This window comes from Orcinus orca, chromosome 3, assembly GCF_937001465.1.
Source record: "Orcinus orca chromosome 3, mOrcOrc1.1, whole genome shotgun sequence".
Classification (NCBI taxonomy): domain Eukaryota; kingdom Metazoa; phylum Chordata; class Mammalia; order Artiodactyla; family Delphinidae; genus Orcinus; species Orcinus orca.
In genome coordinates this window covers 112,531,922-112,544,732 of record NC_064561.1, presented here as the reverse complement: position 1 = coordinate 112,544,732, position 12,811 = coordinate 112,531,922, and the positions used below count along the sequence as shown (strand labels likewise).

Below are 12,811 nucleotides of genomic sequence, written 5' to 3'. Positions count from 1 at the left end.
GAGCTAGTAATTACAAGGAACAACTTTCCTCGCCGTTTTTAAGACAGCAAATCCACATGGCCTTTATCTCATTTTCTGGTAACTGCCACAGCTGTCCTTGAAGCAATAGTTGCCAGCAGGTTAATCAGCTGCTTCCACAGCCCTGTGTATGCATAGTATTCAGTCTGCTTGTTTCTTACATTACATTGTTTTTCCAAGAATTTGTTCCCAGCCTTACTTCAAAAACTGTTTTGAACATGATATTCAGTTTCCTAACTGCCCACATCACTTTCATGTGATCTAATCTTCAGACTACCTGGATGTACTGTACATCTTAGTCAGTTGGACTAAAGAAAATTCTGGTTAGTGAGGCTTTTTTTTCCTTTGAGGGTAGGGTACAGTTCATTTATCTTGGGAACTTTTAAATGTATGTCGCAAGTTTTATTCTACATCAGTAGAAATTCCATTCAGGAAAGATTGATCAGAAACTTAGAATACGTATTAGCTTTAAAGGAAAAGTTCAATGAGAATTTAAAACAAGGAAGTGTTAGTATGTAAGATAGAATGTAGAATGACATAGCCAGCTCCACCTGCATTCCATGGCCCAGGTCACATGAGTAGGGGCCCTGACTGCGGCCTGCGCTTGTGGGTTTACCCTTTCAGCCCTGTCTCATTTGCAATTGTTAGTGTTTGTTGCAGGAGAGTTGTCTGACCCCCTAACCCCTAAGAGAGGTGGTACACAAGGCAGAGAGTTTGTTGGAGGGAGACTGGGATGGAGTCACAGCTGGACAGGAGTGGGCGAGGGAAGCCCCTGCCGGACTGTAGTACCTGCGCAGGAGAGGAAGGCAGAAGGGGCTGCAGACAAGGCAGGCGCGCTGGGGGCCCAAGCCCTCCTCATTCATGATCTGGCCCCACGCTGACCAGGACAAACTTAGGGCACTCTCACCAGCCTGATGCTAATGAGAGGCCACGATTTGTAGGGCTCTGAAGAAACAGAGGGGAAAAGGGTTGCTTCAGGATTAGATAATTTTCCTGCCCCTTTCTCTGAAAGAATGGCCCAACATGGCCAAGTCACTGTACAAACAGGGAGAATTGCAAATGAGATTGTGAAGAGCTATGACACTTTGGGAATTCTCCCCCTCTTCCCAAAGCCACTGCACACATGCCTGGTTACTTCTAACCTCCCAGAGGTCCACTTTGCCCAATTTATTTTTTGACCAGGATCGCACGGCATTCATTGAAGTCCTCCTTTCATATGTTTTCCTCTATAATAAAGGAAAGTTTTCAGGAAAGCACTTCAGATAGAGGTGAGAACCAAACATGGCCAGCCACTGGCAAGTGTAGATGTTGGAGAGCCAAAGCTATACGCCATAGCACTGTGTACAAAATGTTTATTATCCTAAAACAGCTCACAGTAGATTCGGTAATTATCCCCATTTTACAGCCTGAAATTGACTTGTGATGACATTTTTCAAGATAAAAAATAAAACACTGAAACCCGTGTGACTTCCTTTGTCAGTGTCTGTGTTTGTCTAACCTGCTTTAAGCCAGCCTGTGGCAGTGAATCCATAATTCAGGTGAAAATAAATCAGCTCAATAACAAAAAAACAAACAACCCAATCCAAAAATTGGCAGAAGACCTAAACAGACATTTCTCCAAAGATATACAGATTGCCAACAAACACATGAAAGAATGCTCAACATCATTAATCATTAGAGAAATGCAAATCAAAACTACAATGAGATACATTGTATCTCACACCAGTCAGAATGGCCATCATCAAAAAATCTAGAAACAATAAATGCTGGAGAGGGTGTGGAGAAAAGGGAACACTCCTGCACTGCTGGTGGGAATGTGAATTGGTACAGCCACTATGGAGAACAGTATGGAGGTTCCTTAAAAAACTATAAATAGAACTACCATATGACCCAGCAATCCCACTACTGGTCATATACCCTGAGAAAACCATAATTCAAAGAGAGTCATGTACCAAAATGTTCATTGCAGCTCTATTTACAATAGCCTGGAGATGGAAACAACCTAAGTGCCCATCATCAGATGAATGGATAAAGAAGATGTGGCACATATATACAATGGAATATTACTCAGCCATAAAAAGAAACGAAATTGAGCTATTTGTAATGAGGTGGATAGACCTAGAGTCTGTCATACAGAGTGAAGTAAGTCAGAAAGAGAAAGACAAATACCATATGCTAACACATATATATGGAATTTAAGAAAAAAAAGTGTCATGAAGAACCTAGGGGTAAGACAGGAATAAAGACACAGACCTACTAGAGAATGGACTTGAGGATATGGGGAGGGGGAAGGGTAAGCTGTGACAAAGTGAGAGAGAGGCATGGACATATATACACTACCAAACGTAAGGTAGATAGCTAGTGGGAAGCAGCCGCATAGCACAGGGAGATCAGCTCAGTGCTTTGTGACCGCCTGGAGGGGTGGGATAGGGAGGGTGGGAGGGAGGGAGACGCAAGAGGGAAGAGATATGGTAACATATGTATATGTATAACTGATTCACTTTGTTATAAAGCAGAAACTAACACACCATTGTAAAGCAATTATACCCCAATAAAGATGTTAAAAAAATTAAATTAAATTAAATTTTAAAAAAAAGAAATCATTTAAAGCCAATGTACATAAAAACAAGTAGCCAACATGACCCCTATTTTTAGTGCAGAAATATATTCAAGATCAAAGCCATTAATGTTTGCCTGTTTTATTTAATCACATACCTTTTACCTGGAAGATGTGGGTCTTATGGCATACAAATGAGTGTACAGGAAAGGATTCAGGCTTTATGCTGTCCAAATTAAATTCTAAAAGCCAGAAAATTCATCATCTGACATCTCTTTGCAGATGCAGAATGTGTGTTGAAATATCTCTTGAAATGTGTCTTGTTTACTTGAGGAATACATTTAGCAGATCATATTAATTAGAAATAATATCTGAGTAAAGTCTTTAATAACGTATCTCTTTTTAAACATAAATCAAAGGGACTGATTTCCCAAGTTGCAAGAATGGGTGTTTCCCCTGATTACCTATAGTTTGGATTTTGAGGTTTTCTTCTTAATAAGTTATATTTTTTTCCTTGCGTTATCAGCATCCATTATTTTTGGCTATATTGCAATCTAGGTTTGCAGATATTATGTATTAAAAAATGGCGAAGTTGGGGAAAATATTTCACAAGAGACATTCTCTACTATTAAGATTTCTTGTAAAGTATTATTGCCATTATAAGTTGTAGGAGGTGTGTCCTCTATAAGAATACCTCAGAAGCACAATTTTAGATACTGAGAACCTATTTAACAGTCCTCCATTTTGAGATTTTTTTGTGAAAGATTTTATGTGAACAAGATGATTTTTATAACCCGTGAGTAAAATCTTCCAATTACATCTCTAAAACCTTTTTCCGTGGAATTTCAGTATTACCAAAATATATAAATGATGTTAAGTTTACCTTAAACCTCATTGATCTAAATAAACTCCAGTAATAATGGATACAGTTATGCAGTATAGCTTCTAAATGGAAAATTGTCATCATTTTCAAGAGAATGAATGGCTCTAGGGAAATGTACAGCTTAGGAATGACAAAACTGTCATCCAAGCAGAGAACAAAATTGTGGAAATTACAGAGTTGAGCCCTGGGAATCCTCAAATTTGCCTTTAAACAATACCTTCTTCAAACTAGTGGTTACCAGTGGGGAGAGGGAAAGGGGAAAGGCAACATAGGGGTAGAACTATTAGGTATAAAAGAGGTAGGAACTAAGAGGTTACACTATTAGGTATAACGTAAGCTACAAGAGAATATTGTACAACACAGGGAATATAGCCAATATTTTATAACAACTATAATTGTAGTATAATCTTTAAAAATTGTGAATCACTGTATCGTACATCTGTAACTTACATAATATTGTATAACAACTATACTTCAATAAAAAAATTTAAAAGAAAACAATTACCTTCCCTCATGTGGTCCCTAGTGAAACCGTGGTCTCATTAGACGAAGAAGACAGAGCTGGAAAAGCAAATATGCATCTCTGAAATTTGTTTGGCCGTAACCTTTTTTGAAGTTTTCTGAGCACCTCAGGATATGCATGTTCCATGGAACCTACTTTGTGAAGCAGTGGGTTAGATTTAGTCATGTAGCCTCTACTCAAACAGAGCTCCAATTTGGCAAGCCAGAAAGCTGCTTTTGCCAACATCTAGATACAAAGAGCTAGTATAAAGCGGTGATGTAATGCATGGTGCATTTAGAAATGTTTGTGTTGAAGCTGAGTAATCTCTTCTCTTGTCTCTTCCAGGTGTTTCATCCCAAACATCTATGCAGCTCTGTTCAGTGCAGCTCTTGTTCCGTTAATGTGCCTCGTGGTAGTATTTGTGGTGTTCATCCATGCCTACCAGGTGAAGCCACAGTGGAAAGCATATGATGATGTCTTCAGAGGAAGAACAAATGCTGCAGGTTTGAAAGAAACTGTATTTGTATTTTAAGATGGGGACTTTTAATGGAGGGAAAAGGTCACTGAATATTCTTTATCAAGAAAAGGAGTGAGGGCTTCCCTGGTGGCGCAGTGGTTGAGAGTCCGCCTGCCAATGCAGGGAACACGGGTTCGTGTCCCGGTCCGGGAAGATCCCACATGCCTTGGAGAGGCTGGGCCTGTGAGCCATGGCCGCTGAGCCTGTGCGTCCGGAGCCTGTGCTCCGCAATGGGAGAGGCCACAGCAGTGAGAGGCCCGTGTACCGCAAAAAAAAAAAAAAGAAAGAAAGAAAAGGAGTGAGGTTTGACTTAGCTTTCAGCTCTGAAGCCATAAGTTAAATTATAGTTCTCCAATTTCTCCCACTCCTTGGGACTTCCTGACATCTCTCTTTCTTCAGGGCTCTGTAGGTTTTATTCTGATGCCAGTTTTGTTCCTGAGATATTAATATTCAAGTAAGTGACTCACAGCCTTTGGGAGCTGCTTCCCCAAGTGTTCTTCAACTCAAGCAGTAACAACCTGTGTTCAACTTGTGAAATCTGTTCATTTCTTTCAGATTCTGAGACTTCTTCACAAACCTCCATAATGCTTGGGAGTGCTGTATTTTGCATGTGGAGTTCTGACTGTGCTGACAAATGTTTAAAAACATATGTGACCAGACAGCTTCATAAGTGGCTACACATGTCTGGTTACTTAAGAGTACAGTCTTTCCAGCTCAAATTGGCTTTCACTACAGCTCATTTTTTCCCTTTGAATCATACTTAACACAGGTTTTTATGATGTGTTTCTTTTTCTGTTGTTAGATTAGCGTCTCTTAGGAATTTTTTTAAGGAACAATAACCAAACACCTTCATACAGAAAAGTCACTCTAAAATGGTTTGAGTGATATTAGGGAGAATCTAATGAGCTGGGGGTGGGGGAATCCCACTTGGGCCAAGAGGAAGACTAGTCTTTTCTAAGCTTTTGAAAGCCAAATGAATGGAGAAGTTCTTCACTTTTTAAGTGCTTTTCAGAGTTTAAGCAAGATACCATATATGAAGTCCCTAGAATACATAATATAATAATGTCTAATACATTATTAGAGACTCAATAGATATTGTCATTTATAGGCTAATAAAAGGATTCATTCTAATATAAGAAAAGCCTGTAGTTCCTAAACTGTGTAAGGGAAGATGCAAAACGATTTTCCTTGTTGTGTAAAAAGAAGGGACTCTTGGGCTTCCCTGGTGGCACAGTGGTTGAGAGTCCGCCTGCCGATTCAGGGGACACGGGTTCGTGCCCCGGTCCGGGAAGATCCCACATGCCGCGGAGCAGCTGGGCGCGTGAGCCATGGCCGCTGAGCCTGCACGACCAGAGCCTGTGCTCCGCAATGGGAGAGGCCCCAGCAGTGAGAGGCCCACGTACTGCAAAAACACAACACAACAAAACAAAAAACAAAACAAAAAGAAGGGACTCTTTTATATTAGTCTGTGGGGTAGTTTGTAGATAGTTGTATCTAGCCAACTCTTCCCTCTTCTGTCTCATTTAGCATGCAATTATTATGTTGGCAGAAATATTATTTAAGGTTATGATTAATCTTAGATTCTTCAGTTAAAAAAGCAATATTCAATGTAGAAATCCACCTTTTTCACGGGATATAGAATTTATCTAGAAGCTCTGCTTTTATTCAACTTAAGATTCATTTTATTAAAATGCATATTCTCTTTCGAAGGAAAAGTTTGTTTCTTTCCCCAAATAACCAGATTTATTTTGTTCTGTATATTATGTAAAAGTGCCAATGTTTGCATGTTTTCAATAATGATAACATCATAAGGGCCTAACCTAACGAGTTAGTCCTTTCATGCCTGAATCACCCCTGTGCCTTTTTGGATATGATCCATCATGGATACAGTAGATAAACAATGCTCTGATTATCTGAAAAACAGCCCTCAAGCATTGAACATAATGCTAAAAGCCCTAGCACACTTCTATCTCAACTAGCGAAACCTCTCTTGCAATGAAATATTAATAGAAGCATTGCTCTTACTGTAGCTTTTCAAATAAAAACAATTATGGCAGTTCTGATTCCCCTATTCCCACTCAATCTAATAGTCATTATCTCACTTGGACTCTTACAGTGTTTTCCTGATAGGTCACTAGTTCTAGTTCTTCTCCAGTATCATTTTCTCAGATGTCTATATTTCAACAAAGTGGCTCCCCTCACTCTCTAGCTTTACAGTCATTCGAAGTCTCTCTCATTGCCCAGAAGAAAGTTCAGTCTTTTTATAACACAAGAGTCTCTATAAGTCCACCCCTGGGCCATCTTTTCGTCCCCAAGTTAGTTACCATTCAGCCTGCGTTCTGACCATGCCATCAATTTACTCCTCTTACTCGTTCTTTTTTTTTAATAAATTTTATTTATTTATTTATTTATTTTTGGCTGTGTTGGGTCTTCATTACTGTGTACAGGCTTTCTCTAGTTGCAACGAGTGGGTGCTACTCTTCGTTGCAGTGCACGGGCTTCTCTTGTTGTGGAGCATGGGCTCTAGGCATGCGGGCTCAGTAGTTGCAGCACGCGGGCTCACTAGTTGTGGCTCGTGGGCTCTAGATTGCAGGCTCCCTAGTTGTGGCGCACGGGCTTAGTTGCTCCACGGCATGTGGGATCTTCCCAGACCAGGGCTTGAACCCATGTCTCCTGCACTGGCAGGTGGGTTCTCAACCACTGTGCCACCAGGGAAGCCCCTACTCTTACTCATCCTTAAAATTGCCTGATACTGTCATCTTTGCTCATGTAAGGCGCCCTCTATGAACTCCTCATCATCAGTTGATAAAACTCATGTGTTTAGTAAGTAATGTGAGAAAATGTGGATGAAAGAGAGGTGGAAGGTGCTTATTACCCTTCCATAATCTTCATTATCTCCCCAAAGCTGTCCTAAAGAAACCCATAATCTAAGTAAAAGAAGTGTGCTGAACAAACACAAGTTAATCCCTAGGAAGCCCTTCCAGCAAGATACTGCTCACTCTTTTATAGAAATCTTGGAAGCTCCCAACATGCTACCTCTTCTGTGACGCCTTTGGAATTCCCTCTTTACAGAGCCACACCAAATAAGCATTACTCATTCCTTCTTCTATGCTTTTAAAGCACTTTGTTCCTACAGCCATTACAGCACTTAGCATTTATTTCAGAATTAAATGGTGACTTGTTTTGGTGTGTGTGGCTGATTTCCTTAATAAATTATGAATTCCTTGAGGGTAAGGACCATTTATTATTCATCTCTGTATCACCAGAGCCTGGTAGAGTGCTCAGTAGATAGCAGGAGCATAATTAATATTTGTTGACTAAATGAATAAATTAATAATCATCAATGCACCATAAAATCGTATGATTATGGGAATGGATCCCAAAGCTAAATATAGCTTTAAGAAGAAAAGGAATCTGTCATATCATCAGAAGTAGAAATTATAGAATTTATCTCATTGATCTGTTTGTAGGTATCCCTTTAAAAGTTATTATTAGGACTATCATTTTTGCCTTGACTTCTCTGATTCCCAAAACTATGTGTTCAGCTTTGACCTCTAAGCTGATATCTTACATTTTATTTGAAGCCTCCTTTAACTCTCTTCCATCTGAACATGTGCCACATACCTCGAATTCAAATGTTCAAGAAAAAAAAATGTCAATCTACTCTACCAAGGAGCATTTGATACTCTCTTTGAATCTGTCTACTAGAATTCCATTGCATTGACCTGAAAAATATCCAGTCCAGAAGGACTGTAAATTCATGTTTTGCCCATTTCCCTGCTCCATATACATAGCAGTTAATGACAGGATATAACAAGAGAAAATTAAAAAGAAGATGAATTGTGGATCAGAAAGAGCAGAAGCACAAAGTATAAGCTGGGCTACTGTCAAGGACCTGATGTTTTCTGGGTCCACAAGCCTGTGAATGCAGGAGTATCTCAACTGCTGTGGTGGTAAGTTGGGAATTAAAGGTCTCACCCAAGGCCGGTAGACTGGAGCAGTAGCACCTGTAGGAAAGGAACCTGAAAAAGAGCTGCCATAGTAGCTTGGGCTTTGGCTGAGGGATCTGGGAGCCCAAAGAGAAAGCAGAGGAAGCATCTCACCAAGTTCCTGGGCCAAAATCTCTAGAGTTCACAGAGTTTATCTGCCATATTCATATGTATATGTCATTATGGGGACAGAAGACCCATGACACCAAACTAGTCCTTTTTGGACAGAAGGGTTAAGTGGAGGCCACCACAAAACCATTAGACAGAAAAAGGTAGCCAGAGAGAAAGACAGAGAGTGAGTGAGAGAGAGAGAGAGAGAGAGAGAGAGAACAAGCAAGGAAGCAAATGCTTTCTACTCAAGATTAGCTGCAATATAAAAGTCCCAAACATTGGAGGAAAACTAACAAAGATAGCCCTTAAAATCAGCAAAGAGATGAATTTAACATAGAAAAAAATATAAAAATAGAATAAACTATAAATAACTTTCTCAAGTTATTTAGGTTCCTCAAAAATATAGAGTAGGAATCATCAAACTATGGCCCTGCCAGCCATTTACCTGTTTCCTCATTTTATCTATTTATTTTTTTAACAGCTTCATTGAGATATAGTTTACATCCCGTAAAGTTCATCTGTTTAAATTGTACAGTTCATTGGTCTTTATTATATTTATATAGCTGTGTAACTATCGCCATAATCTAATTTTAGAATACTTGCATCATCCCCAAAAAGAAACCCCATACCTGTTAGCAGTCACTCCCCATTCTCCACTTCCCTGAAGCCTAGGTAACTGCTGATCAATTTTCTGTCTCTATAGATTTGTCTATTCTGGACATTTCATATAATGGAACTATAGAATAGGTGGTCTTTTATTAAGTCTGGCTTCTTTCACTTAACATAGTGGTTTCAGAGTTCATCCATACTTTATATCATGTATCAGTACATAGTTCTTTTTATTGACAAATAATATTGCATTGTGTGAACATACTACATTTTGCTTTCCTATTCATCAGTTGATGGACATTTGGGTTGTTTTCACATTTTGGCTATTATGAAAAACATTCCTATGGTCATTTATATATAAGTTTTTGTATTAACGTGTGTTTTCATTTCTCTCGGGTATATGCCTCGAATTGGAATTTCTGCGTCATACAGTAGCTCGATGTTTAACATTTTGAGGAACTGCCAAACTGTTTTCCAAAGTAGCTGCAGTGACCTGTTTTTGTAAGTAAAGGTTTTTCTTGACACCCAGCCACACCCATTTGTTTACATATATTCTATGGCTGCTTGCAACAAAAACCATGTGGCCTGAAAAACCTAACATTTAATATCTGGCCCTGTACAGAAAATGGTTGACCATTGACCCCTGACATAAAGGAAGATGTATCCATTCAAAGCACTTAAACATTAAAAAAAAAAAAAAAAAAAGATATAAGCAAATAAAATTAAAACAGACCAATATGAAAATGAAAAAATTTCAATAATCTTGACAGTGAAAAATAACACTAGTCGAAAGTTTTAAATATCTTTATATTTGAGATAAAATATAGATGAGACACAGAGAAGAGAGAATTAATTAATTAGAATCCGAAGCTAGGATTAAGGAATTCATGTGAAAGATACAAAAAAAGAGAAAATATGAAAACAGAGCTAAGAAGTATGAGAATACATTGCCAGGAGAAAAGAATACAGGAAATGGAGAGTAATCAATATTTGAAGAGGTAATATTGAGAATTTTCTAGAATTAAAGAAATTAACATAACTACCCATAAATATCTACCTTGTTTAAAAATTGGGGGAGAAGGGTAGGGGAATGCTGAAAAGTCTACTATATTAGTAAAGTTCCCACATCTGTATTTTTGAAAACTGGATAGTAGGTACCCTTTCTTTGCTTCTAATATTCTTTATTGTTAGAATAATTGGCACAAACCCCACTCAGGAGTTTGAGTCCACAGTGCAAGCAGTTGCCACTATGTTCTCTAAAAGCCAAAGCTTCAAATGCAACACAGACTGGTACCGGGCCTCTTCTCTTCTTTCCTCTGAGATTCCTGCACTTTTTATACCCCGTGTGTACGTGATATCTGAGAAGGAGGGCAGTTCCAATTACAGTTGGCCCTCTGTATCACCAGGTTCTGCATTTGCAAATTCAACCAGCCATGGGTCGGAAAATATTTGGGAAAAAAAAATTCCAGAAAGTTTCAAAAAGCAAATCTTGAATTTGCCACACACCAGCAACTATTTACATAGCATTTACATTGTGTTTACAACTATTTACATTGTATTAGGTATTATTTTAAGTATTCCAGGGGATGTGCATAGGTTATATGCAAATAGTATGCCATTTTATATAAGGGACTTTGAGCATCCTTGGATTTTGGTATCCTGCAGGGTCCTGGAACTAATCCCCAATGGATACAGGGGGAAGACTGTAGTCTCAAGCAGATCTGGCTTAGTTCTCTACAATTCCAAACATGCAAAATAGCCCTTTTTCCTAAGGCAGCTGAGATGGTTTATAGTTTAGTTTTATTTTGCCCTGCATTTTTTAAAATTTATTTTAATTTATTTTAAATTAATTAATTTATTTATTTTTGGCTGTGTTGGGTCTTCGTTGCTGCGCGCAGGCTTTCTCTAGTTGCGGTGGGCGGGGGCTACTCTTCGTTGCAGTGCACAGCCTTCTCATTGTGGTGGCTTCTTTTGTTGTGGAGCACAGGCTCTAGGCACATGGGCTTCAGTAGTTGTGGCACGCGGGCTCATTAGTTGTGGTTCTCGGGCTCTAGAGCACAGGCTCAGTAGTTATGGCGGATGGGCTTAGTTGCTCCACGGCATGTGGGATCTTCCCAGACCAGGGATCGAACCCGTGTCCCCTGCATTGGCAGGCAGATTCGTAACCACTGTGCCACCAGGGAAGTCCCTGCATTTTTTTAATTGGATGAGTATTTTCAGATATTACAGTTGACCGTTGAACAGCACTGATTTGAACTATGCACTTATATGCAGATTTTTTCAAGAGATAGTACTACAGTACTATACCATCCACCATTGGTTGAATCCTCAGATGCAGAAAATATATATATATTATTATATATATAACTGTAAAGTTATATGTGGATTTTTGATTGTGAGGGGGTTTGGCACCCCTAACCTTTGCATTGTTCAAGGCTTAACTGTATTAGATAGTAGCATGAGAAATACATTCTCAAGTAATAAATCAAGAGTTGAAAGTAAATCCCCTTTTATTACAGAAGCACAGTTTCCTAGTTTTCCAAATTATGTTAAATTTTGAGTATTTTTGGTCAAACCTTGTTAGGAGTTTTTTGTTTATTTATAAATTACCTTTAACAATGAGTACGATGCATTATGAGAAGGAAAGGTCAATTTATAGTTTCCTTATAGCCAAGCAGTTTTCTGTTTTTAGTAGCTAGAATGATTATGATTATTTATTTACCTTAGAGTTTTAGGTTTGGTAAACAGATGTGATTAGTTAACACCAGCATCAGCCCTGTTTGAATAACTGAAGAGCTTATATCAGTCATTTTGTTTGGGCTGGAATCTTCCATATTTCTATAGAACTGCTCTCTAGACTGTTCACTCTGGTGCAGATTAGATGTGCCTGACAACAGGAGCAATTTTACATCAACACTTGTGTGTTGGTTATGTCTGCTCAGTATCAACCCCTTTATACTCTATATTTTGAGTGACTTCTTCACTCCTGACATCCGTTAATTTCAGACTCAAATTTCCACTGAAATCCGAAGGAAAGGGGGAACAGAGGAAGAGCTGCTAGTAAATCAAATACACTCTGTGCTGTAGTCTCCAAAGACAGCCACTGTCAGTCCCTCCCTTTCTGAGCGTGGCTGGGACAGCGATGTCAGCTTTGCTTCCTTCTGTGCCCTTTTTGCTGCTCGACTGCTATGAACCACATTTTCAAAGGTCGGTGGCTCCTAGTGAAATTTACTGGCCTCCTCCTCCTTCAGTGAAGTGAGTGTGCAGTGAGAATGAGTCAGGATAAAGGTATGTTCCCTGAACTAAACTTCAGTGTCTCAAAGAGCATTTTAAACAAAGCCTGTAATTTTAGGGTTTGGTTTTGATCTCTGGCAATGATAAGCTTGTCTCTCCTTTTAGGCTCATTAGAATTTACTGACTTTTCTGATTCATCAGCCAGTTCTTATGTGAGGAGTGATTCATGGATCAGGGAAGGAAAATTAATTTGAATAAAAAGAGGAAGCAGATTACAAATCCCTTTCTTATAAAAATCCCATGCATATGTTTCAATATGATATATAAAAAATGTAAAGGTGGCTTGATCCAGCTAGCCATGCATAACATGAATCTGAGGTATTTGGAATCT

General features: G+C 38.9%; 1 protein-coding gene and 1 long non-coding RNA gene across 2 annotated transcripts in view; one reads left to right on the top strand and one right to left on the bottom strand.

The window, feature by feature from the left end:
• The window catches only part of LOC117195730 (uncharacterized), a 66,529-nt gene extending 62,356 nt beyond the window's left edge, over positions 1–4,173 (bottom strand). Inside the window, exon 1 of the long non-coding RNA XR_007476719.1 lies at positions 3,964–4,173. This is a non-coding gene — a long non-coding RNA (uncharacterized LOC117195730). The remainder of the gene's footprint in view (positions 1–3,963) is intronic.
• The window catches only part of ADGRV1 (adhesion G protein-coupled receptor V1), a 524,493-nt gene that overhangs the window by 433,138 nt on the left and 78,544 nt on the right, over positions 1–12,811 (top strand). The window contains exon 85 of the mRNA XM_004263660.2: positions 4,306–4,463. Within this exon, the coding sequence (XP_004263708.1) occupies positions 4,306–4,463 (158 nt within the window). The remainder of the gene's footprint in view (positions 1–4,305; positions 4,464–12,811) is intronic.